Source organism: Lepidochelys olivacea (assembly GCF_965140295.1).
Source record: "Lepidochelys olivacea isolate rLepOli2 genome assembly, chromosome: 12".
NCBI classification, from domain to species: Eukaryota; Metazoa; Chordata; order Testudines; family Cheloniidae; genus Lepidochelys; species Lepidochelys olivacea.
Window position 1 is genome coordinate 37,447,946 of NC_140422.1, and position 27,952 is coordinate 37,475,897.

Genomic DNA, 27,952 nt, shown 5'->3' on the forward strand with positions numbered 1-27,952 from the left:
TGCTGTTTGATTTGTGCTGGGGGTTGTGTGTCTGCTATTGGTGGGTGTGTGTGTGTTAGTTTCCACTTAGAACGCATTAAAAAACCACACACCCCAGCCAAGTTCATGCCATGAACTATATGGTATGAAACCTGGAAGTGTCTGCTGAACAATTCAGGCAGATAAAAACTAGGAGTGTGCATCTCAGTCTGGCTACTTGTCCTACCTGCAGCTCTGTAACCTCCGGGTGTGAACTGGTCAGCATTCACAAGCTGAGCGGGGTCAGGCATTGGATGGGAGTCCTCAAGAGAAAGCGAGGTGATGCAGGAGGGGATGTTGGTAGGGTTTCTTGGTCCTGTAATATTGGAAAAAACATAAAATGGAAGGTCCCTTACAGGAGTGCTCATTAAAGAGCCTTCTGCCCTTTTCGAAAGAGCAGGCAGGCAGTGCCCTGGCCTACTTCTAACTTACATTACATTCTCCCGAGAAGTCCCCCTGCACTTACAGAGGGAGCTGGCATTCTACTCCACTTTGTGTTCTCAGTTGGTTGTGTAACATGTTGTGTAACAAAGCCACTGTGAAACAGCTACCACATTCTACCTCAGAGGTGGCTGCATTCCAGTGATGAGGTGATCCCTCTATTTACCCAGGGCTTTGGGATTCTTTAAGGTGAAATGTGCTACAGAAATGTGTGATATTATTTGTTATTGTCTGAACTGAACTTTTTAAATACAAAACAAAATATCTGTAAAAGGCTTCCCTCCCCTTTCTACAGCTAGCCTGATTGCCTCTTCTTACATTTCCCCTCTTCTTTCCCTTAAAAGTCCAAAATCACTGTCACTTAACCCAACACTAGAGCCCTGCCTTGCTGTTTGCAGGCACCCACGGAAATGTGGGGTCACAGCATTGGGGTGTGATGTAGGAACCAGCCATGGGGGCAGAATGAAGCAGTTGGCTTGGGGAGAGGGGGAATTGCAGCAAAGGTCCCTAGCAGGTGAATGGATGGGAGACTGGCAGGCTGCAGTTGTCTCATGGGGGTGCTATATAGGGCTGGGGAGGAGAGCTGGCATGGAATAAGAGTTTCTATGGGAAAGCAGATCATGGCAATTGTTATCTGGGTAGGTTGGATTTAGCGAGGAGGTCAGGAATCTGTATTGTGGTAGCATCAAATGAACCAATCAGGACCTTGAAGTGAAGGGTTCTGCACCTGCACATAGGAGAATGGGAGAGCTTACAGTCCACTGTGGGACAAGCGAGTGTGACAAGCAGGAGAAGGGATGGAGGAAAGGGAGATAAGGGTGATGATGAAAATGTCATATGGGTCCATAGGAAGCTGCAGACGCCACAGGAGCGGTGGCTCTGGGAAGGGATTTAAAGGACAGAGCAGCTGGGTGAGGATGTTCAACATTTCAGCGGTGGTGGGAAAGAAGGTGCCAAGACGCTTGTGGGTGAAGCAGATGAGAGGGTCGGGGAGGCTGGGCAGGGACAACTCAATGAGCCACAAGAGCAGATACACAGAGAGGGGCCAAGGGTAAGGGCAAGAAACTTGAGCTAGATACGGTGGGAAAAGGGGGAGCCAGTGGAGGGATTCAGGGGGGTAACGAAGTGATGATCTCAACAGCTGGGTTTTGAATGAACTGGAGGAGGCTATGGGGTTGCCAGAGCCAAGGATGGGGCAAGAGCCAAGACAGGGGATGATGTGGGCATGGATGAGGGGTTTGGTTTAGGTTTAGGCAACAAAGAGGACACAACTGGGGCTGGAGGAAGCCCTAGAATTTGGGATTAAGATTGAATTTGGGGATGGGGGGGAAGGAAGTTCCCACCCTTGAGAGCCACCCAAGGTTAGCCTCTCACTAGATCTACTGATGTAAAGAGACATGGAAGTGAAGGGGACATTCCTGGGCTGTGAAACCTCCAGAGACAAGGCTGTGGAATGGTACCAACTTCTCACTTATGCCTCCAAGCATTGGTGTGGGACCCGGGTCCCTTGCTTGCCCCTCCCTCAAAGCCCAGCTGCTACGCACTGCATTGCTGGTGCGGCAGGACACCTGGCCACCTCTCAGGATTGTGAAGTCCCAGCATGTGACTTGATGTAATGCAACTTAACTGCAGCGTCTTCCAGTCAGACACAGGCGCTTGACAGACGGGCACATAGTCTGCTACAGCAGCCTAGAACGTGCCGTGGTGCTTCCTTGAGAGAGGAGGCCGCAGGCTCCTGTCTAGTTAAAGCTCTGTAAAGTATCACAGAATGTTAAACAAATACATCCCTGCAGCCTGCACAGGAGGGGATGCCCTGTCTCCACCCAACAGCATGCTCCCCTCCCCGTCCGTTTGGTAGTCTCTTCCATTGCCCCATGGCGCTCTCTCTCTGCTGTTACTGGAAGTTGTGAGTGACCTGGCTAGTGCTAAGACCCAAACTACACAGGGCTTTATTATACCTCCCTGATCTAGGCCAGCTGGGACTGAGCTAGTGAACTTGAGGTGAAATGCCCTTTTGTTCTTGTAGGCCAGCATTCAGTCCCCATGGTGGAATTCCTTTCAGTGTAGTTAGCATCCCTCAGGATACTTGATCAGCAACCATTAGGAACTGTGGAGGGCATCATTTTATTAAAAAGTGAAAGCAGTGCTGGTCAAAGGTGCCAGGTGGACAGCTTTGTATGCATGTCCCATCACAATGGTACCTGTCATAAATATAAAGGAAAGAGTAACCACTTTTCTGCATACAGTGCTATAAAATCCTTCCTGGCCAGAGGCAAAACCCTTTCACCTGTAAAGGGTTAAGAAGCTAAGATAACCTCATTGGCACCTGACCAAAATGACCAATGAGACGACAAGATACTTTCAAAGCTGGGGGGGGGATGTGTGTGGAGGTGGACGACAAAGGGTCTGTCTGTCTGTGTGATGCTTTTGCTGGGAACAGATCAGGAATGCAGTCTCAGAACTTCTGTTAGTTAGTAAGTAATCTAGCTAGAAATGCGTTAGATTTCCTTTTGTTTAATGGCTGGTAAAATAGCTGTGCTGAATGGGATGTATATTCCTGGTTTTGTGTCTTTTTGTAACTTAAGGTTTTGCCGAGAGGGATTCTCTGTGTTTTGAATCTGATTACCCTGTAAGGATATTTACTATCCTGATTTTACAGAGGGGATTCTTTTACCTTTTCTTTAATTAAAATTCTTCTTTTAAGAACTTGATTAATTTTTCATTGTTCTTAAAATCCAAGAGTTGGGTCTGTGTTCACCTGAACAAATTGATGAGGATTTTTATCAAGCCTTTCCCAAAAAAGGAGGTGATGGGCTTGGGGGAAGACATCTCCAAGTGGTCTCTTTCCCTGTTCTTTGTTTAACACGCTTGGTGGTGGCAGCATAGGGTTCAAGGAGAAGGCAAAGTTTGTACCTTGGGAAAGTTTTTAACCTAAGCTGGTAAGAATAAGCTTAGGGGGTCTTTCATGCAGGTCCCCACATCTGTACCCTAGAGTTGAGAGTGCGGAAGGAATCTTGATAGTACCTAAACACCTCCTACATGTATCCTCCCAGTCCTCCTGTCAGGCAGGAAAATGCTATTAACCCCTTTTTACCCATGGAGAACTCAGGCCAGGTCTACCCTTAAAATTTAGGTCAACGTCGCAATGTGGCTCAGGAGTATGAAAAATCCACCCCACTGGATGACATACCTCTGCCGACTTAACCCCCAGCGCAGACGCAGCTAGATCCATGGAGGAATGCTTCTGTCAACCTAGCTCCTGTTGTTCAGAAAGATGGTGTTCCTATATGGACAGAAAAACCCCTGCCATCGGTAGCAGCTGCATCTCCACTGCATGGGTTATCCTGGCACAGCTATGCTGGTATAGTCAAGCCTTGAGACACAGAGATCAAGGCTCAGATCCTCCAAAGGTATGTAGGCTCCTAACTTCCATTGAAATCAGGAGCCTAAATACCTTGGAGGATCTGGGCCTAAGTGACTTGCCCAAGGTCACACAGGAAGTCTGTGGCAGAGCGAGGAATTGAACCAGGGATTCTGAGTTTCCGTCTGATCCCACTGTATTCCCAGAATGGGTACAGCACAGGCAATGGCAGCACAAGATTTTGCCATGCTGCCCCCTTGCCAACCTCCCTTCATCAAGGCCTGGCCTCTCCAGGACCCATAACCTCTCTGCTGAAACTGCAACAACCAAAGGGTTAAATGTCACCCGATAGGAGATGGCCATAGCACGTTTCAGTGCTTTGCTCATTGGCTTTAGAGATCAATGCCAGCTAAGGATGCTTCAAGTCCGCTAGCTCATTGAAATCCAGACATGAATGTTGTGTGTTCTCTTTTGCAATTTCACAGTGGTTCTTCTAGGAATACCACATGCTCCAATGCTAATTTTAGCTTATAATAATTGTTGAACATTCTTGGATGCTGCAAGCCGGCAAGATTGTACAGCGCTGCTGTCAAGTTTCTTTTAAAGGCAACACCCATGTTTCAGAGAACAACTGAATGCTTTTACCCAGGGTGGTGGGTTAATATGGACACAAAGTGCAGCCGTCTGGCATGCTGTATATTACATAAGGGCTAAAGATGAGAATATCACATTAAGAAAAGAGACCTGTCTTAAACCACTAATCAAGGGACTGAGAAAGAGCAGTGGCTTAACTGAGCTAATAAAAGGGCAGCAGAATTATACTCAGTACAGGAAAAGATATATTAAGGAGGTCTCCTAGAACAGGACATTGCTTATTAAGCATCCCTTGCATAGTTTTTCATGGGTGCATTCATTGTCCCCCCCTTCCAGGGTATAGTCTCAGGTTTTTTCCCCAGCCCTGGTAAGGGGCCATAGCTCTAAGGGTTCTTCCCAGAGTCCCTGCCTTCTTCAACAATCCAGCTGGGACACATCTTGGTACCCACAGCTGGTGTGCTTTCAGCAGCCCTCCATTGGCTCAGTCTTACTGCCCTCAGCTGGTCAGGCCAAGTTCTGGGCTCAGCCTGTCCACACTGACTTGTCCACAGTCCTGTCAACCAGCCAACAGTGCACCTGGTCCTCCCTCTTCAAGCTCCAGGCAGAAACTACACTGTCACCACACCTGTTTGACTTTTATATGGCCCTTCTGGCCCCTGACTGGTCGCTCCAGTAGCCCCTCCAATTGGTTGGTTCTCTGCAGCCATTCTAGGCTGCCTGGAGGACTTCTCCGCTACTCTATTCTGGGGCAGGGTGATGCAGAGCCGTGAGGCCTCCAGTAGGGGGCCTCCACACCTAGTCGACCCCATTACAGGGTGAAAGCCACTATTTACCCCAATGCAGCAGGCATGGATTTCCCAAATGGACCTCCAACTTTACAAGGAAGTTTAAAGTCCACCTAAACCTCCCGCAAGGGGCGGCAATAACCAGGCAGCCTGGATGTGCAATATGGAGAACATTGTTTAGGCTTGGCCAGATAACCCCCAACCTCATCTAAACAAATTAATCTGGACACTTTGGGGGGGGGGGGAGAGCTGGCTCAGTGGCTTGGCAGACTGAGGTGGGTACAAGCTCAAAGTGTAAGAAGGCCCAAGATTACGTCTTTCTGCCACACTGATCACCTGTCCTTAAAAGATGCAAAGAAGCAGTAAGGCTCTCAAAGGAAACTTATTTGGGACAAATTTAAAAAGTGCTTAGCACTCAGCAGCTCTCATTGAGAACAATGGGGAATTCCCATCCCCGACTCCCCCCCTTGAGAAACAATGAGGAATTCCTGCCCCCTCCTTGCCCCCCTTTGAGAACATTGGGGAATTCCCACCCTTGACTCTCCTGGAGAACACTGGGAAATTCCCATCCCCCACTCCTCCACTGAGCGCAATGGGAGCTGCTGGATTCTAGAAATCTTGCCCCTGGTTTTAAGCTTTCTCTAGGAAAGGATGTTCAAGAAGCACCCTGCGGGGGTGGGGGAGGTAAGGGGTGCTTTAGAGTTTAGTCAGGAAGAACAAAGAGGTTAGGGTAAAAGTTCATTCCACACACACAGACTGGCCTCTGTCCCTGAAGTGGAGGAACCCCATTTCTATGCTGTAGATGCACCCATGGTAAATTCAGTTTGGTGAGGGAGATGCCCAGACTATTCTCAGGAGCTGTACCCTTTGGAGGCCAACAAGGGGAGATTCTACAAAATTAAAAAGTAGCAAATGCAAAACCGATAAAAGGAAATACTTTTTCACTTAACACATTACTAGTCTGGAACTCACCGCCACAGCAAATTGTTGAGGCCGAGAACTTAGCACGATTCAAAAAGGGGCTGGATATTTATACAGACAACAAGAATATCCAGAGCCGGAATAATTAATAAATAAAAATTCTGGGAGGAATAGTAAATCTCCTGCTTCAGGGCTTAAGCCAATGTCTAACTATTAGAGACCAGGATGAGACCTACCTGCTACTGCAGGGTTCTTACACCTTCTTCTGAAGCATCTGGTGCTGGTGCATTTCAGCAACAGGATCCTGGATTAGATGGACCTTCGGTCTCATCCAGTCTGACAATTCCTAACAGCAATCTGAAGGGACTCCTATGTGAGATGTACATCCTCACTCTCACTGCATATGGGGCCAACCCTGAGCTCCCCACTTAGTTTTAACTCAAGCAAATTCTCACTGAATTCTCATGAGACAGAGTAAGAAGGAAGGATATCAAAGGGAGGTTAATGCCCTGGACTAGAATTTAGGAGAACTGGATCCAATTCCTGATTCTGGCACGGCCTTCTTGTGGGGTCACTTAAATCTGTCGGTGCCTCAGTTCCCCATATGGCAAACAGGAGTAATAATTTGAGCTGGCAACTTTCAATGAAAACTCTTAAATCAAATTATTTCAGAGAACATGGGAATTGTCGTTCACTCCTCTTGTCCCAGTTCCCTTCTGAGGGCTGAGATCCCCAGCTTGACTATATCTCCCATAATGCATCATGGTTCCCCCCTCTTCACTGGGGGAAGCAGTGCATAGGAGTCCCTGTTCATGGTGCATTATGGGAGATGTAGTCCAACTGGGGATCCCAGCTCCTAGAGGAGAACGGGGGCAAGAGGAGCAAACTGCAACCCCTATAAGACATTACAGCTCCCATTTTCAGCTGAAATATTTCAGTTTTCAGCCATTTTTCAAAAAAAAACAATTTTCTGTGGAAAGTGGACACTTTTCACAAAGGCATCATTGAATTGAAAACCCAGGTTTCCATTGCAAACCGATTTCAACAGAAAATTTTTGACTAGCTCTCATAATGAGCCTTCCTTTGTCTTGTCTGTTTAGATTGCAAGCTCTTTGAGGTAGGGACTGTCTCTGACTTTGTGTCCGTACAGCGCCTCGCACAATCGAGCCCTAGTTGCAGTTGAGGCCTCTAGGTGCTATTGCAATAATAATAATAAAAATAAGATCTAAGCATCATCATGATTTGGATCTGGGTACGTTGTGGATTCAGGTCTGTGCTAAAAGGGGAACCATGGGCTCACAGATTGTTTGCTTTGAGTTGAGCTAGAGACCACTTGATTCTTCTGCCAAGTCTAAGCTACGAAATAAGAGTGCTTTCCTTTTGTTCGGGTGAACTCACACTGCACTTTTTTTGTTTTTTTTTAAACTTTTCATTAAGACAAGGTTACAATAAAATGTTAACATACTACATCACTTATCTAGGCTCAGGTTAATATTCCCAAGAACCTGGCTAAAGGTTCTGCTCTGGAAGTAACCTCTGCTTGGAGACATCTTTCAAGGAGATAACTTGAATCTGAGGTATGGCTTGAGTCTAGTCCAGTACTACTTCAGAGACAGCAAACAGACTTCTGCTATTTCCTGACCATAATTTCTTTCCTGGCTTGCCTTCTTGAGCTAGAGTCTCTCTTGTGTGCTTGAGGAGGAACAAGATGACACAAAGCAAATTATCCAGCAGGATCAGGCAGAAATTAAAGCAGGCATTTCATAGCGTTTATTTTTAAACCATGGCAAGAAAATTGAGTTCTTCCTTTTTGAGACTCATTTCTCATCTAGCCATAGCAATTGCAATTAGGTGTATTTGAGGGGTGTAAGGCAGTTAATACAGATATCAAGTCTTTCATGTAACTTAGCATGGCTTTAGCTGGGAACAAATATGCTTTTGGTGTGTTAAACGAGCATTAAGAACCTTTGGCTTTCACTGCTTCCTTGGACTCACTGGTGTTTGTTAAGGGATTAATAAAATGCTGCTTTCATAGCCGAGTAATCAGGCTGACATGTGAAATTTATCTTGCTGTCCCATCACACTTGACTAGGTCCTACTGGAAAATGCAGTCACCAGCATAGCCCAAGCATGGCAAAGTCACATTTTCCCTCTTGCTGTACTGTGCGATGGAGTTGGTTTTTCTGAGAAGCCCACTGTGAGAGCAAGCAGAGTGCAAATGTGTCTGTAAACAATGGAGGCAGCAAAGTGACATTGGTAGAGCAGGAGATGGGGAGGCAGGATGCCTGGGTTCTAGTCTTAGTTCTGCCACTGACTCACAGCATGACCTTGGCCAAGTCACTTAATCTCTTTGTCTCAGTTTCCGCTACTGCAGAATTAGTATAATAAAACTGGGCACTTCAGAGGAGTTATGAGGCTGAGTTAACTAATTTGTGAGGGGCTTTGAGATCCTTACATGTGACTACAAAGTATTATTTTTAATATAACTGGCCAGAGTACTGGTTCATCCAAACAGCTTAAATCGAAGACACCACATCCTTCCAACAGCAAATAGTAGGGTTTGAAAATTTGGAATGGGGAGGGAATCTGAATGCTGATTGGCTGATGAGGATGTGTGTAGGATGCAGATGCCATGCAGAAATGCACTCTGCAGGGTACACTGTGTGGGGTGGCATCAGGGTGCATTCTGCTTACTTCCTCATAAACTAGATTCAGCAATAATGGAGACTCAGAGGGATTCTCATGGAACGTGAACAGGCATTTCATCCTAGTGAGTCTCAAGTCTCCTAGGCACTCAGGGCCACCATGGTGCATTGCTTTGAAAGCACAGTATGCTAGTCATGAACTACTGCCCTGCCTATAAGTCTATAACATCATCCAGCCCTTCAAAAAAACTGGGGCCAGTTCCGGGGGGCCAGTTCTCAATCAGAGTCTTGCCTCAGTCAAAAGAAAAGGAGTACTTGTGGCACCTTAGAGACTAACAAATTTATTACATTTGGCTCCAGAAGCCTGCAACTTTAGATTATCTTCAGAGTAAAGTTCAGCTCAGAATCCTGACCCTAATGCTCTCAAAGTGCAGGGATGTTTGGACCCATTGTAGAGACAGGGGACAACTGTCAAGTTCAGATCTGGCTCTGAACTTTCCCTAAGTTCCTTGCTGTTTCAATCTGGGGGTTTGATTCAAGCTCATCTCTAGTCCTGCCAGTTCCAGACAAAATGACCTTTGCATTGTCAAACCAATTCAGATGGGTAGCCCACTTGTCTAGTGGACTTCAGTCCCACTGCTGGACGTGCGGTAGTAGGGAAGAGAAAGGGGTTTCACGTACATACTGTGAATGAGATGCTCAGTGGTATGGGCAGAGAATGGCCACGTGGCTAGTGCCCAGGACTAGGATCGGGGATCCAGCCACAGCTTTTCCCTGGGGGGCCTTATGAACACCGTTGGCCTCTCTGTGCCTTAAGGACCTCAAAGGGAAGAGAACAAGGACAAAGCATCAGTGTTGTTCCAGGGCCCATCTGCACATCACAGGTGAGTTGGCCAGACAGAAGAAGGTATTTTGAAATGCCTGGCAGATCACCCGAGCGCCCCAGCCAGCACTCCCTTGCCCCACACCAGGCTATGATGTGAGCCACTGCAGAACATGTGTGGTGCCTGCTGGGCCTGTCTGCATGATCCCTGCCCTGCCAGGCTCCAGCTCGTCATAACGTACAGCACTTTGGATGCTGTGGGCAGTATCAGGCACAGTCTGAAACCAGCCAAGTCTATTCTGTCGGTCTTGGAGCAGGGAGAAGGTTGTTGTCATGGGCCTGACCTCTGGTGTCCGATACGGTCAGTCCTGTTCTTTACCCTGAAAGGCCCTGTGATGCTCTCACAGAATAGCAGTAACCCTGTCTCTCTCTCTCTCTCTTTCTCTCTCTCTCCTCATTTAAAAGGGCTCGAGTGCCAGAGGCCAAAGCGTCAGAACTCAAGCGACGACATCGAGGTCCTCTCCACAGGGACCCCGCTCCAGCAAGAAAGCCCAGAGCTGTACAGGAAAGGCACCACCCCTTCTGACCTCACTCCCGACGACAGCCCCCTGCAAAGCTTCCCTGCCAGCCCCTCCTCCACTCCGCCGTTGGGCCCCACCTGCAGGACCAAGAGCGCCCATTTCTCCAGGCAGGTGTCGGTGGACGAAGAGAGGGGTGGGGAGATCCAGATGTTGCTGGAGGGACGAGGCGGAGACTACTTGAGACCCAACAGCTGGAGCGAAGACCAAGCAGGCGGGACGCGTGGCGTTAGAAGCGGGACCCTGCGCAGCAGTCATTTGGGGTCTGCCTCCATCCCTGAAGATTACGGAGGCCGGAGTGGAGGGCACAAACATAAGGCCTCCAACCACAAGCAAAGAGAGAGGTGGACAGATTCCCCAGCTGCAGTTTCTTGGACTTCCCACCACAGGTCCCACAACCACAGCTCAGGGAGTGCCAAGCTGCTTGAGCTGGATGAGGAGAAACTGAGCAATTACGAGATGGAAATGAAACCCCTCATGAGGATGGATTCTTACATGCAAGAGTTTCACACCCAAAAAAGACACTATAGTAAAGCAGGCGCCTGCAGGAGCCTGGCTGAGGAACACCGTGGGGAAGACCGGGGCTTTCGGGTTCAGAGACTGAGGTCTAAGTCCCAGAACAAAGAGAATTTCAGGCCAGCTTCCTCTGCTGAGCCCACAGTGCAGAAACTGGAAAATCTGAGGTTCGGGGACAAAGCGGAACCCCGGCTATTAAGGTGGGACTTAACCTTCTCCCCGCCACAGAAATCCTTACCTGTTGCACTAGAATCCGAGGAGGAAAATGGGGATGAGCTCAAGTCCAGTACGGTAAGTAGACAAACTTGTGTCACTGAACTTGACTCAGGAAGCAGATGCCAAGGCAAACCTGAGCTGGTTCAGAACTGTTGCAATGTTAGAAAGGTGTGGAAGAAAATTTACACCATGAGAAAAACTGCCCCCCCCCAACCAACCACCTTTAGTACCTTAAATTCCCCCCACCTCCCATTCTACACAAGGTATCAAGTACATTGAAAGGTGGTTTTTGCAGCTTGCTTTACTGGCAAAATGTCTCTGGGGAAATGGCAAGTTTTCCACATTAGGTGTGGGAGGGTATAAGCAGGGAAATGTGATTTATTACAAGATAAAATTTTGTGACAATTAAATCCCAGCAGGACTCAGACTTGATCAAATGTATGAATCGTTGCAAACCACCCTCCCTCCACCCAATAAAAACCCAGCACCCTCAGAAAGGACAAAATAATTATCAGGTTCCTGCCTATATGAAAATTCACCCAGCAAAAAAGTGCAGGTCCATGCAGCTCTTGTTGATACCATTTTATCGCTAGGCCTGGCAAAGCCTTGTTTTGGTCCAACAATATGAAATAACCCAGTTGCAACATCTCTGTATTTGAATCTTTACCTCATGCCACTGCAACAGTGTACCGTGATGTTATGTCACTGCAGCACAGTGTATCACCAAGTGTGATGCAATGTTCTTGTGCCATAGTGATGTTGCATTGCAAAGCCTGAAACGAATGGGATCCTTTAATTGTGCTATACGACAGTCATGGAAGAGGCCCAAGAAAATTAGGACTGTTCTCTGAATTTCTGGATAAGGGATGATCCAGATTCTAGTTTAACTCCTGGGAGTGAGCTGCATAGCACTAAACACTATGGAAGCCACTGGGAGCGTGTAGGTGCTTTGTCTGGCCCTAAATATCTGCAGGGAGCAGGGCCTAAACAACTGATCTGTTAGCACCAATGCACAGGGCTCTGTCACAGGAGCTAAAGGTGAAATCCAGCCCTTGTTGTGGGCTAGGATCTAGCAGGTGACGTTACTTATGCACACAAACTCAGTACATCATATACTCCCCCAGAGTTAGACAAGCTTCTGCAGTTCACAGGAGTTGAACCCAACCTATGTGCTGGAGACATAGTTACGATATAGATCACACACACAGGGAACTGGCGCTCAAACCCTGGCTTCAGATCTAAACAAACATTAATACAAGACAGTTATTACTGACTAACTAGCAGGCACAGCCTGCATGTAAAGATGCACAGACAAGCCATTCGAATGCACATCATATTTCTAAGTGCTATAACTGTGAAGCACCATGTTTGGTTTTCTCACATTCATAACCAAGGGTGGAACAGATGGCGAAGGTTTGAGTTGAAGTTAATGAAATACAGAGTGATAGATGATATGTGGATTTAAATAACCCATGTTGCTGGTGACTCTTTGTTCTAGAAAGAGTTTTCTGCATTAACAGGGTTTGGTTCCAGTGGCATGGACAGGGAGGGAGTAATCAGAAAGAGCTTGTTGAGCGAGTATATCTAGGACACAAAGCATCACCCATCCACAGCATAACAACAAGACAATGTTGCATACATATAGCATGTTGCACCTTCAAGGATCTCCAAACACTTCACCAACATTAGTGAGTTTAGCCTCACTATACCCAAAGGTAGCCGTGTGTGATTAGCTCCATTTTACAGATGGGAAAACTGAGGCACAGAGCAGTTAAGCCCCTTGTCCAAGATCACACAGTGAAGCAGTATCAGAACCAGGAAAAGGACATAGCACCTTTTAGCTCTGTGCCGTCAGAGCCACAGGGTTCATGAGTGGGAACCCCAAACCTGTGCAAAGCATTGCCACTCTGGACTTCCCAGACAGGCATTAAGTTTTTCAAAGCAGCTTTAAGTCCATCCAGCCTCCCCAGAGCACAACTTAGAATGCCAGTTTTAGACAAGCCTTCCTATTTCCAGCAGGCTGCCTCCAGCACGTGGGCAGTCCTGATGCAGAGCCTCCTGGCAGAGAGGTTTTGCAGAACGCAAACCACAGCTCCTGCAAAAGTCCGTGCGCTCCCACACAGCGGACAGCTTGCACAGCGGCCCTGCTTTTCTGCCATGCCCAGCGTTGTCGTTTGTGAAGCTGTTTGCTGAAAAAGACATTTCTCATCTCAAAGACAACTGGGTTGCTTCCGAAAGTGGAAGAAAGGGAGGCTGTTAGCTGGGCAGGTCTATTTTTGACCTACCTAGAACATCCTTGAGCATCACTCTTGCAGGACAAGCGGTTTTAAAAATAATCGACCATAAACCAGCTCAACAGGAGCCACTATTGAAACCAGAATACTGGCTCCTAGTTGCAGTAGCTTCTCTCCTCTGGGTGATCAGTCCAAATCCAGCCCCAGCGCAGTAACGACCACAAGTAATGACCATCCAATAGTGATTATGTGCCCTATGTGAAGTGAACAGGGTGGGTTCAGGTCAGTTCCCAGCGAAGCCATTATCACAGCTGGCACTAGTCCCACCCCTTGTTATTAGCATTATAGGAGCGCCCAAGGCGTTGAAATGCTGTGGAGGCGGTGCCTTCCCTCTAGATGTGATCCCTCCAGGCCAGGGCTGAACAACCGGCGAGGGGAGGAAGAGGTTGGGCAGCATGCGCTGCTTTGGCATGTGCTTTCTGTGAGTAGTCAGGGGATTTCAGTCTTCAGGGCTCTCAAGCCAGTACTCAGTTCATATGAAAAATTTAAAAGAAAAAGTAAAAAAACCCCAAACCTTGATGTTTCTGTGTGTGTGTGGACCTGCACACCCAGAACAAACTCACATCAACATGCAGCGGCTTGCCACCATTTGGACATGGATGGGCGTGTACTGGCTCCTGTATTGTCAGGTTGCGGGGACTGTATGATGCAGAAATCTGTCCTACGTTTGAGTGGTCCATCGCTTTCTGTAGCCTCTGGACCAGTCTTTGAAAAAGAGAACTAATCTTTGGGGAGGTATGGAGGAACAGAGTCTTTAAAATGCCAGCAGCCCTTTTACTCATCAGCACAAAATTCATCATGTTTTTAGGGAGGGGAGAATAAATACATGACTTGAGTTGCAAAGGGGCTAAACAGCTGCATCTCCCAGGCAAGCTAATGAGTGTTGTGGGACCTCAGTCAGGCCAGAATTCAGACATGAACTGATACCAGACAGTTTCATTAGATTATCGTAATTTAGCAGGAGTGCTAGCAGAGGGAGGGGATAGCTCAGGGCTTTGAGCATTGGCCTGCTTAAACCCAGGGTTGTGAGTTCAAGCCTTGAGGGGGCCATTTAGGGATCTGGGGCCAAAAATGGGGATTGGTCCTACTTTGAGCAGGGGGTTGGATTAAGATGACCTCCTGAGGTCCCTTCCAAAGCTGATATTTTATGATCACATTTATTTAGATGAAGCGATTACAGGGACAAATTCCGGTCTCAATGAAGTCTATGACAAACCACCTCTTGATTTCAGCAGGACGAACAATTGGTCCTTTGACGTTCTCCTTTCACAGATGTTCATTAGAAAAGCCCTGTCCACTTTTGGGTACAATCCATGCTACCAAAAATCTGTGTTCACCTCTAACACATTTCCCCTCACCCCCAGATGTTGTCAGATGCAGCTTTGGTTTTCTCAGTTATTCGCTAAAATCCTGTCTTATTTCAAACAACTCAAGGACAACTCTTGTTATGGGAGCTTTGTTTGATTAGACCACAGAAATGTCCCTGTTCAATTTCAACGACCGGCAAGGCATTATAAACAGAAAGAGAAAAATTCCAGTGGCCGCCGGGTTTTGTTTTTTTAAGAGGCTCATTCTCTATTGAGATATCCTAAGCATGTTTCACTGTCATCAGGGAAAGTGAAAGGGAGCCAGCCAGCCTGTAATTAGCACGCCTCTGCTGAGGTATCACAGTGGAAGTGATGAGGGTGTCAGCGAAGGCTGCTTGGCCAGGTATTGAGCCAGGGGGAGGATACCTGAGAGAAGAAGGTGATATGAGTCAATGCTTAAAGGGGGAAGGAAGCAGGGCGGATGAAATCCAGCAGCTTTCCCCAGAAATAGAACCTCCCAGCCTACGTAGGTGACAAATGTTCCTTTCTCAGCTCTTTCAGAGGCTTTCAAAGCATTTTAAAGGGATTGCACCTCAGGATGGAGAAAATGTAGTCACCTTGAGTCCCAAAGAATACAAAACAAGTGATAAAAATAGCGACCGGTTGCTGCCTCCGTAATGAACTAACACCCACTCCCTGCGCCAACAGAGACTCTTTCCACCTGACGTTTAGGAAGACGGGCGACTGAGAGTGAATCTCTCCTAGCGGCTGCTTGTAAAGGTCTCTTCCCACCCCCAGCTCCCGCTGTCATTTGGCAGGTTGGGCTGGTCAACGCGAACATTGTTTGGACTCTGAATGGCTGTTCAGTTCACCCACATTTGTCTCTCTGCCTGGGCCTGATCCAATGCCCTTTGAAGTCTAGGGAAAGACTTCCACTGTCTTCCAGGCCGTTGGCTTAGGCCCCTTTTCTGCTTTACACTGGTGTGAATGGGGCTTATCTGCATATCTGGGCAATGGGGTTCCTGGGGTCTTTCCACATTCAGGCCTTGATCTTAGCCTTCCAAGACCTCCTGTCTCACCACAGCCTTTTGCCACAGCCCTCTCTCAAGGCTACTTCCACAGCACCACACTTCATGTCTGAGGTCTCCCTCCCTAGAGACACTCACAACAGGTCCAATGTCTCCCTAAGCACTCTCTTTACTGACCATATATATATAGTCCGGCAGCCACTTGATTCCTGTCATCTGTTCCTGAGACGACCACGTATTAGTCCCGTTAGATGACATCCCCCAGAATGCCCTGGTTTAGGGCTGAGCCAGGACTGGTCCATGCTTGCCTATCACCTCCCTTTAAAGCCAGTGGATAACTATGTCACAGTGACTATACACAACAAACTGTAAAATTATAAAATCACAGAAACGTAGGGAGGGACCTCAAGAGGTCATCTAGTCCATCCCCATATGTTGAGGTAGGACTAAGGTTATTTAGACATCCCTGACGCATCTGCCCAACTTGTTCTTAAAAACCTCCATTGATGGGGAGTCCACACTTAACTTCTTTCACTGCTTAACTGTCCTTAGAGTTAGAAAGTTTTTCCTAATACCGAACTTAAGTCTTCCTTGCTGCAAATTAAGCTCATTACTTCTTGTTCTCTCGTCAGTAGGCATGGAGAATTATCCATAAAATTATCCATAAACTGCCTCTGCATAAAGTGCTGTCAAATGCACAGAGCAAACACATTTGGGGGTGGGTGGGTGGCAAGGAAATACTATTTTTTCCTCTAATCTCTTTCATGTACAGCCATCTCAGGGATTACTTTAACAACTCTTGGTAAATAGTTTTCAGACAGAAGTGTTATGTTCAACTTGACATTGTCCTTTCAAAACCCTTTTGATATCAGGAGGCCTTTGATGTAGCTGAAGGATTTAGCCTCATTTTTATTGTCATCCTGTATGTGTTTTAGTCTTTTTGAAGTGAATATTTAAAGATGGGCCTCACCCAACCCCCGAACTATGAATACTCCCACCACCACTGCAACTACGCAATAATTAGGATCAAAATCTGGATCTCAGCTTTGTGGCTGGCTCCCTCTCCTGATAATTCAGCCAACTAAAATCCTGGATCACCCCCAAACTTCGGAAACATTGGCATTTGGATCTAGAACCTGCAACTCACACCCAGCTCTACAGCTCGCCATAACATGGGCCCATAAGTCACGCTGGCAGAATGTGCAGGTGCACTAATACATATAACCCTCATAAGTAGGATGGAATTACATTACGTCTGCAAACACACAGACACACAAAATTCACAGGTACAATTTAGGAATGCGTGTTTGAAAATGTAGCCCCTTAATCGGTTCTTGTTTTATTGTAAAATCTCCAAGCTGGTTTTCTTTAGCTAGGCACTATGTAAATAAAATGTATTCTCACACACACAAAAATGCATATTATGTAAGGCCCTTGTCCTGTGATGTGCTGACTTCATTGGGACTTGAGGGTACTCAGCACCTTGCAGGATGGGTCCCCACAAACACACACACACAAATAAATAGCTGTCATGGCTCCAGGGCTTAATCCCTAAGGGCTGATGAAAGTCCACGGGAATTTTTTCTGACTGAGGACTGAGGATCAAATTTCTATTATCTCTACATTCTGACTATCAGTGTCTACTACTTACACAGCACCCGTTACTTCTGGAGAAGCACACCGATTCACCATACCCCAGCCTTCACATACAGCCCTTCCTGTAACCAGGCAAGAGAGATGATGCAGAGGCTCCAAGAAATACGCAAGAGATCTTGCTATGCCAAGCTATTAGTCTGGGAGGTGCTCAGACACTAAGGTGATGGGCATCAGTACAGATCCCATAGAACAGCAGACAGTGTTTCTTACCGAGACCATAAACCACAATGGATCCACTTGCCATCTAACTACGCCCTGCTGCAGTATTATATGGCTTTTCAGTAATGCCCTATTTTATTGTGCACTGGTACCAAGTGACTGCTTCTTTTATGTAACTACATTGGGGGCCAGATTCTCTTCTTGGTTACTCCTGTGCTCACTTACTGGGGTCCCTCTTTGCACAGGTGTCAATGAGAATTTACCCCCATGTTTTACTTGGTAAATGCTCTTTAACTATTTAGCAGTGACATGTTCCTATAGATTGCATGGGGGCTACTATTCAGCAACAACGACATCCAGCTGCTGATTTTTCAGCATTTTCCCAGTGCTGAGGCTTTCTGCTGAGCAGCATCCTTGATAATTACACTAAAGAGATCCCAGAAGGATTCCTAGGTAACCACACTACAGTTTCCATGGCAGAGATAACAAAGGTTGGACTCTGTGATAACAAACAACAATGGATTGTTCATATTTTAATTAACAATGCTGTGGTTTTATTTGTGAGGTACACCTCCCTGGCCCCCCATATTCCCAGTAAGACACTTGGGTTGCTGTATAACAGTTAGACACAAACAGGATAATGAGACAGAAATTATGGTGCTTAGATACTACAGTGATGAGATTATTACTACATTGATGCTAGAGACAGATTGGAAACTACATTCAAAACATAAAGACTTCCCAAAATATTTATGATTAATTATTATTTCATAGCAGGGGTCCATTTTATTTCTTACAGAGCATCACTCTTGATCCACATCCCCAGTGCCCAGGAAGTCATGAATTTAAAAGCCAAGGACCTGATTCTCACTAAAGCCCATTTACACCTCTCTGGCAACAATATAATTTACCCCTCCTTCCATGCCCCTTTACACTGCCAGGGAGAAGTAAAGAGGCCTTCATATAAGAGCGAATCAGGCCCCTGAGCTGCTCAGCTGCTTCATCTTCTTGCTGAAATTTACCATCCCCAGTGTGGAAAGGCGAGTGAGTGAAAGAAGGATCCATATAATAATTCCCTTCTGAGGATGTGGTCAGCCAGCTATTCACCCTGCATGTAGTTACACTGCTGCTTCGTGGTAGAGCAGAGTCTGGAAATCTGTGCATTGATGCTGGGCTGCGGAGTGAAATTTTGAAACTGTGCCCTGACTTTACAAGGGATTGGGACTGGAAATTATAAAACAACCCCTTGCAGCTCCTGGTGTCACTGCCTAGAACCAGCACATCTCTCTTTACCGTTCTGCGCAGTGGCTCTTTGTAGGTGCTGGGATAAAGTACTCTGCCCTCAAATGACATGTGAGCCCTAGCTACAAAACAGCTCAGGCTCTGAAGGCCCATCCCCCCCGAAGTCTGCAGGCGTGTCAGTCCCAGGTTTTGATTTGGGCTTCTCTCTGAATCGAATGATCAGTTACCAGATAGCTAAAGTGGGGCAAGAATTAAATAAAATGCCACTGAACGGCTAGAGCTGTGTGTGGCATCTCAAATCACAGGGCCTCAAAGTAAAAGGGATTTTTTCTTTTGTCTCAATATGGGTTTCCCTTGTTAAAGGTCCAGCATGGTCTACAGTACAGTGAAGTCACTTTATCTGCTGGTTCTAAAACGTTCACGGGAGTTTACCAACCTGTTGCCAGCTTGAGGACAGGCCTGAATTTCCTCCAGGGCTCACTTGCCTCAGAGTGTTTCATCTTCCTCCAGGGCACCAAAGAGGAATCAGGAAAAGATGACACATATCCCAGGACAGTCAGCTTCCTGTGACTGCAGGGGACAGGAAGGGGATACGTAGACCTTTAGTGGAAGTTCAAGCACAATGCTGTCGCATCAGAAGCCCAGGCATAAGCAGCATTTAAAAGTTTACAATTGGAGTTGAAGCAAAAGCTCTGAAAGGTCACAAAACTTTTTATTCGATTAGCTAGCATATTATCAGAAATCTGGCCCCTCTGCTAAGACATTCCAACGCCTTTACAATGGGTGGGCCATTCCCAGCGGAGAGATCACTACATGCATAGTCCTCCTTGGAGTTAGCTCAGGAGGGGTAGAGAAAGGGCAAATGTGAAAAGCAAAGAGAAGCTGTAGGCTGAAAGAATGTCAGACATCAGCTGCCCCCCTTTGCAAGGAATCCCCAGAGACAACTGCACACGCAGAGGTAATTTTTAAACTCAGCTCACCTGTTTCACAAGCTGACAGACCTCTCACGGGCATGACTTTGGTATCCCAGCACACACGTTAAGGGCCTAATCCTGCAGCCTCTACTCGGGTAAAATTCCAGTCGACTTTCCATTGAACTCCATGATTGCCATGGGAGTTTGGTCTCAGGAAGGATTGCAGGGTTACATTTTCTCGCATTTAAGAGGGGAAAGTTGTAGTGACCAGAGAATTAAGAAATGCTGAGGCTAGCCACATCTGGTCCTGTTCTACAACTCTGTTCAGCAATGAGACAGAAGCACAGAGAGGGTACCACATGCCATCTGCCTGAGCAGCATTCAGGCTGGCTGGCATGTAAGTTTGCCTCTTGTATGTGGTTAATTTGATCTACTAGATTGAGCACATGAATAGGAAAAGGGGCAGAAACACTGTCACTTGGGACATTTAAACGGTGACTGGACCAAAGGCTAGAGAACGTGCTCTAGGGAGCCATCCTGCACTGGCTGATGAGTGGCTGAGACCCAGTGGGTTTTTGCATCACTGTGCTACCCTGCCAGCAGAAACAACCAAACTGATACCCATCAGCAACCTATTATCCTGTTGATCCAAGGGGAAAGCATGTGAAACCCAATCATCTTTTGAAATGGAGCTAGCACTGTGAATAACAATCTGCATCACAGTATTTAGCCTCGCTCCAACTTGGCAGCAAGCAGAGAAGGAATTCGGCACCCAAAAGGGTTGGCTACAGGCAAAGAGATTTGCACAAACCAGTCCAGAGCAGCTACCTGGCTGCCAGGAGGCTCCCTCAGAAATCCTTCCATTTGGTTGGCTTCCTTTGACCTCGTTGCTACGCAACAGCATATGCCTTTCCAGCAAGCTTGAGCTTTTCAAAGGCAGAGCCCCATCCTCCCTGTCCTCCTTCCCCTGGGCCCCCGCCTCCCCAGATGTGAAATGAATCAAGCAGCTCCAGAGGAGAAATGATCTCTGTCTCGCAAGGAGGTTTTTAAATAGATCTGCACTGTGGTATGAAGACTGGCTTAATGAGGGCATCCACCCCTGCCTTGTTCCAACCGGAATGGGCAGATGAGCCTTGTTATAATGAAGAAGGAAGGGAAGGAGGGAGAAGCAGGGAACTAATTGCGCCATTTCATGAAATAAACAAATCTGTATAATTAAAAATGACTATGAGTGGGGGCCATTCAGGGCCTCTGGCTGTCCTACTGTGTATCTCATTCCCTGTGCTACCCAACTGCAGCAGCTGAGACAAAGGTGCCGGCTATTCCATCCAGTGCCCGCCCCCTCCCATTCAGTTTTGCATTCTAGCCTGCCCCAGTACTTGGATTCTTCCGAACCATGTTGGTCGAGGCAAGCAGCAGTCCCACTCAGAGGCTTAGCATTCAAAGAGGGAGCAGCAGCCTAGCGTGCCAAGCACAGAAGACTGATGTCCCAGCGCTGGCCCACCTCTAGGGTGTGTTGCACCCTGCACGGGAGCTCACACTTATTAGACAACCGACTCTCCGAAGAGACCACCCCAAAGTGCCCCAAAGCGTAGTGAGTACCATTCTGCACCATCTTTTTTCCCCATCGTCACCTCAGATAGGCACCTGGTTTTAGCTGGTCCCTTAAGGCAAGACTCACTGTGTACATGACAGGAGGGAATCCAAGCTCAGGTGCTATCCTCACTTATTGATCCACCAGGTATATGCTTTCTCGGTCAACCTCCCATCATGGTCACAACTTGGCACCAATGCACTGGATTGCTCCAATGCCCCCCTTTGAGAACCGAATGAGGTGTGTCGTGCTCTATCTTTAGTCCATCAGCTTTGTCCTCACTCCACCGTAACAAGGATAGGACTGCCGGGGGCTGCATTTGGCCCGTGGGGTGCACAGCACTTGCCCCTAACTGAACATAATTGGTTTATTTCACGAAGACAATGACAACGAGCTCCTCTGAGGTCTCAGAAGCTGCTTTTGCACTGAATTGTACACGGACAAAAGCCAGGTGAGGTAGAGATCCTATGGTTAAAACAAAGTCCTAGGAGTCAGGACATCTGGGGTCATTTCCTGGCTCTGCCACAAAACCTGCTGTGTGTCTCTGTTTCCTCAGTGTAGAATCCTTACCGGCCTCAAAAAGGTGACAGTGAAGCAAAATTCACTAACAGTTGCAAAGTGCTTTGAAATTCTTGGATGGAAGGTGCTACTTAAGTACTACTTACCCCTCCCTCAACCTGTTTTGTCTCATGCATAGAGGTGCCCATAGCTTCAGTGGAAGTTACTGGTGCTCTGCACCTCAACAAACCATGCCTTGCCGGGTTATGGTATAATTACAGATTCTGACCCTTCCTACCAACAGTTGGCTAACCACCAAATTTCGACATGGTTTGTAACTCCTTTCCTTCTCTTTCTCTGTTCCAGGGCTCGGCTCCCATTCTGGTAGTCATGGTGATCTTACTGAACATTGGCGTCGCCATTTTGTTTATTAACTTTTTCATCTAATTGAGACTGTCTTGTTTGAAAAAATAAGAGTTACGTGTACGAACGGGGGAAAAAAACCAAACAAAAACAAATCAAAAAAAGTGAAAGATCATGACTTGAACCATCCTGTGACAACTTCCAAGTCTTTTCACAGAAGAACAACAAATGATTGAGTCTCACTCACAGTTTGCCTTTTTTTCCTGGGTAATGTTTTTTGGATTTTAGCCAAAATTCTTTGCTTGTACAACACTATGCTGTGTGGCATGGCAGAATGCTAACAACTCTATGACCCTCCCAGCACCAGAAAGGATGAGACAGGATCCCAGCAAAATAAGAGTCAGTTATTTTTTCCCCTCCAAAGTAAATAAAGAACAAAACTGGCAAAATGGAGGTAAGAGGGTGGGCAGATGGAACAGGGACGCAAAGGGGGTTGAATGAGTCTCTGGTGTAAACACTCAACCCCATTGTTGTGAAGTTGATGGGGGGGAATCCCCTTTCACCCATCCTCTTCTAACCCCCCTGCCACAAAAAAAAAAAACCCTCACATTTTTCTTCCCTTCTCTGCTACCAGAAAAAAAAAAAAGCAGGAATGAGGAGGAGAAAAAGAGGTGCTTGGGGAAGGGGAAGAGACCCCCCCCCTGAGTACAGAGGATGAAAGGAAAGTGGCCCATTTTTGTTACAGTTTAAAAAAATTCTGAAGCAATCAGCATTTTGCTCAGTTCTGGTGTGGTGGTGGTGGGAATTACAAGGTGTAAATATCATACCTGCTGGCACCCTCCCGTCCTCACTCAGCCAGAGCAAAACTGCCCAAAGCCACCCTCTTTCCGTTCAAAGCTGATTTCTCCTAGCTACAAATCTGCCCTCCCTCCACCCCTCCTCACCCCATAAATTGCCTGGTAGCTTATTACAGCCCAAATTCCGCCCCCCAAACACCCACACATCCCCCCAGGAGTGGTGATACTAAAACAATCACCAGCTATCCCATCCTGAACTGCAACACCCCTACACAAACACACCAGCGCTTACAGAGAATGCAAGGAAGCTGTCCCGTGGGAGATTTGATTCTGATCTAGCAAAGGACATCTGGGGAGGAGCACTGGAACAGCTGCAGGAGCGGAGGAGAGCAGCTGGGTATGCTTGTTACATCTTGCCATGGACCGCTTCAGACATCATGCTTGGGCTCTGAGCATGTCGTATTTTTGCACTTTGTATGCAGGATATATATTCCAGCTTCCGACATGTCCCTGTAAAAAAATGTCATTGGCAACAGCAGCCTCTAAGGATGTATTCTTTTCTATACGTCACTTAATTTTGTTTGTTTTAACATCTTCGTAATGGAAGTGGCCTACTGAGGTGCCTTCCTGTCCTACCCTTCTATGAGTCTATGCCTGCCTTGATTTTTCCCCCACCCCTTCCTCCCCGATAATACACATTCATTAAAGATGCAGTACCCCAGTCCTGAGCTGTTATGGTCGCAATGACAAGAGCATGGTTTTAGCTCAGTTGCTTGGAAATTCCTGAAGTCCTGTTACATCCCAAAAACAATTTAACTGTTTTCCCTGCCCACCTCCATCCCCAAGACCACATGCAGTCTGTCCTTGCCGGATAAGTCAGCTGTGCACTTCAAAAAAGTTAACTGCCTCTCTCTGATACAGTACATATTGGAACCCTATCTGACCCACAATTACACCCACTGCAAATCCATTGGATAAAGGGGGGTCATGAGGGTCAGATATGGCCCGTATACAATCCTCTAGATTTTATCTGTGACCAAATCCGTCTCATCATTTTACATACAGAGTGTTGGGCACAACCCTGACTTGTGGACTTGGCTTTGCTTTGCTTACATTTTATCTGTTTCTCTGCTACCTTTTCAGCAGATTTCTTTATTACACTGCACTGGATTGCTATATTTTTAACCAGAAATAAACTAAAGATTAGTGCATGTGCCAGTTAAATTCAGTTCTTTTCCTTAAACTGCCACGCTCATTCTCTCTTACCGTTTTCTTTCCTTTTTTTTTTTTTTGTTTTCCTTTCTGGGTTGAGGGTGTGGGATGGAAGGAATGAAAGGCAGATAATGCAAGCCTAGTAACCTTTCTGATAATTTTGTTTCCAGGGGAACAGTCCATCTTTTTGGTCCATCTTCATTTTTTTCCCCATTCATCTTTTTTAATATTGAACGGTTGCTGCAGACCTTAAGTGAACCAAATAACGACATAATGTAATTGCAGCCCTAGGAAATCATACATGCTGCGATATGTGTTTTGTAATTCTGTTTGCAACTCTTTGTAAAGATTCTAGAGAACTTTTTTTGTACATTCCAGTAAGTGCATGACACACAGATACCTACAGAAGTAGGTTACATATTTAAATGCAAACACAGTACAATATTTAGATATGTATAAAACAGCACAAAAATGCATATCATTATCAAATAAAAGTACTAGTGGTTTCATGACTAGGTTTCTCACACTGGTGACTGACTAGTTATTACTGCTTTTCTTGCAGACTTCCAAGGAATCGATATACGGCTACCCCAAATTCAACCTAACTCCATTTGTCTTTCATCTCTTGGTTTCTCCCTTTGAAGCACCCGGCCTCGGCCACTGTCAGAAGACAGGATGCTGAGTTAGATGGACCATTGGTCTTACCCACTATGGCTGTTCTTATGTTCTAGTTTCCATGGGACTAAAAATTCAGTCAAGCAAAGTGTCTAAGATTCAGTGGGTCTGAAAGACATCTGAAGAGTAATATTAATTGGTTCCCAAACAATGTGATTAAAAATAATGATCCCTTGATTAATCAAAGTGAGTTGAGCAATTTGTCTTAGCTCTGTGCTTTCACATCCACCCAGAGCCAAAAATATTATTGACAAGTAGCCCATTGTACTCATTGTACCTCATAAGTACTGTGTTCACGGCCCTCTCTCTCTCTTCGGCATGTCTAAGACATGCAGCACCATAGTATCTAGACACCACATCCACATATACTCTCTCTCCATGCTGTTTTACATGTATACTCAAATGTGTAGCTAGACAGATGCATGCAAGCAGCTGTGCGATTCTGAAGACAATTGACTTTGCTTTTCAGTCTTAGGGATCTTCTCATTTTCCTAAGGAGAAAGTTGCAGCTATTTATAACCAATCCAACCTCATGTCCTGAGGGCTGGTTCCATGTGTGTTGTACTGGTGACCCCCTTTCACACAGCAAGCCTCTGGTGCGACAGCCCCCACCCACCCTTATAAATTAAAACCCTTTTTTTATATTTAACAGTATAAATGCTGGAGGTGAAGCAGGGTTTGGGGTGGAGGCTGACAGCTCATGACCCCCCACGTAATAACCTCATGATCCCCTCAGTGGTCACAACCCCCAGTTTGAGAACCCCTGTGTTAGAGGATAATTGGTTACTTCCTGTATCTGTCAAGTGTTTTAACACCACGGGCAATTTTTAAATCACGATTGGATGTTTTGTTAAAAGCTCTGGGGGACGTTCATCTGGTCTGACCTCCTGCATAACCCAGACGAGAGATCGCAATGGTCCCTTCCGGCCTGCAAGTCTCTGAACAGGATCTTCTTTGTCAATGTCAAATATACACATGCACACGCTCACTCTTTTCCGGGTGCTACCCTCGATCTGTATGGAATGGACTTCTGTTGTGCAGATAGTATGGAATGCAGGACTACGCTACACTTTCTCAAGGACAAGCTGACATTGAGTTAAGGAGCTCCATAGCACTGAAGTCAGAAGGTTTGGCCTTCCAAGGAAGCGGACATTGCAGTGTTATCCTTTAGCTCTGGTTTCTTGCCTTGTGTTGTTGTCGAGGGGATGCTGTCTGGAGACACTTGAAATCAAACACAAGGAGTAGATTACTTGGCATAAGGACAGAGATGCTGAGACGCGCAGCTAATGCTGGTTTACTGCAAGAAAGGTACCATCCCTAAGCGCAGCCGCAAAAGCAGATGCGTGAAATCCCTGCACCACAGCCATGTGACATGCAATGAAGGCACATATCAGAGTTGGAGCGGGACTGGAATGCACAGTGTGGCCCAAAAAGAGCAGACACAAGGATAAGTCAGGGGGCCAGAAAGCAGCATTTGGTTTGCAGCCAATAAACACTTGTGAAAAGGAAGTGCTAACAGCACAGGTGGAAGAAGAGATCTCATTCAGATCTGAGGAAGGAAGCACAGGTGAGTCAGCAAGGTATCCAGACAAGCTGAGGAGATAAACTTTACGTGGTGCTTGAGACATTCAGAAAGAGCACTGAGCATCATGGAGGTACATGTGGGATCGCGGGGGCAAGCCTTGCTGTCAATGACCTAAGTTACAGGGAAGCTAAGCGCACTCCAGCAGTGCAGCCTCGGTGGCAGGAGGCGCATGCCTGATCACGCGCTGAGCGCTCGCTCCAGCACCCGTGACCCCAGGATGCCACTTGCCAAGGCATTATCGGGGGCTGATTGTCAGCGTGAAGTCAAATGGTGCCGCATGAAAAATCAGGCCCTTCCTTAGCATGCAGGGTTTGTAGGAAGGTGATGACGGAGAGAGATCAGGAAGGAAGGAAGGACTGCGAGGAGAAATGATCCGCAGGACTTCGCCATGACGTGTAATCTGACACCTACAATGTGGCAGAAGCTGTTGGGGACCCATCACTCTGAGAGGTTCTGGTCTGGGTGGTTTACATTGCCATGAAGATTGTCGATCTGTCTGTCTCTCACACACACACGCCTCTGACTGCGAGGATGATGCTGTGTGCCTCACTCACTTACACATCTTCCATACATCCAAGAGAGAGCGTGGGTGTATAAGCTCCATCAATACATTTCAATACAGATGCATCTACCTGATTACTTTTATCTCCCAATTTGGATGAAACACAGAGCCAAGGTCCCGATCACTTGTCATTAAAAATCCTTTGGCCCCATTTTCAGGTGTGTAAGCACCAGTGGCTTATCAAAGCACTGATCCCCCTAGATTGACTTGTTTTAACCGGATCTGGTTTTCTTCTTAGCAGCCATTATGCAGCAGGATAGAGACAGGAAGCGGTGTCTTGTCCCAGAAGTGGCTGCATGTTGGTGCCAGGTAAAGTGATCCTGCTGAGACTATAGGGAAAAGCAGTTTGAGGCTTCGGAAAGGCACCAGCGAATCAGAATTGATGGCACCAGTAATTCCACTGTTGCACGCCAGCCTCCCCGCCTCTCCGCATCCTGACAGCATCTCAGAATGCAATTCTCTTGGTTAGCTGTAACGCTGAGGCATTCTGCTCTAGAGATGGGGGTCAGGGCAGCCACTGGGCCCATCTCCACCTAACAGGTTGATAATAAGCAGAGCTTCTTGACATGAACTAAAATAGTTGATGAGCTTCTGCAGCCCAAGGCCTGCATTTGTGAAAACCTTTGTGTTCTTGTCCTTCCCTTCTTGCTGAGAGGCCTGGCAGCTCAAGGTTTTCTCCATTTGACACATACCAGCAGGGCCCATCAATGGTACTCAGTGCAGGCAGGATGGAGGTCACTTCTCAAAAGCCTGCACGTGGAAAATATGTCCAGATTCAGCCCAGACGAGGTGGGTGAGAACCAGAGCAATCCAGCCCCTGGCGCCAGGAAATGCCAACAATGTCCCTCTGCAGGAAACACCACACAGAGGGAAGGAAACACCTGTTGAATTGAGCTAGTTGGGAATTCTCCACTGAGACTTTGTTTTGTCCATAAGAAAATGCCGATTTGTCAAAACTGAAACTGTTTGCCAGAAAAGTCTTCCAACTGGAAGAAATTTTGGTTTCAGAGTGGTCAAAATGGCATATTTTGACATTTTCAAAGTGAAAACTTTTGAAATGACTGAAGCAAAACATGTCAACTGACCTTATCCAAACTTTTGTTCAGATTATGGCTTTGTGAAAATTTTCTAGATTAATTTTTTTTCATGATCCTGGAACGAAAAAAAA

At 46.6% G+C, this 27,952-nt stretch overlaps 1 protein-coding gene across 3 annotated transcripts in view; it reads left to right on the top strand.

Annotated features, from left to right (window-relative positions):
• JPH3 (junctophilin 3) overlaps positions 1-27,952 on the top strand; it is a 134,801-nt gene that overhangs the window by 91,421 nt on the left and 15,428 nt on the right. Inside the window, exons 4-5 of one of the 3 annotated variants that reach the window (XM_084644315.1) lie at positions 10,054-10,973; positions 24,525-27,798. In XM_084644315.1, coding sequence (XP_084500441.1) covers positions 10,054-10,973; positions 24,525-24,644 — 1,040 coding nt within the window. In that variant the 3' untranslated portion in view covers positions 24,645-27,798. Of the gene's footprint in view, positions 1-10,053; positions 10,974-21,956; positions 24,434-24,524; positions 27,799-27,952 lie in introns of those variants that run through there. The other 2 variants (XM_084644316.1, XM_084644317.1) reach the window with 2 other exon arrangements.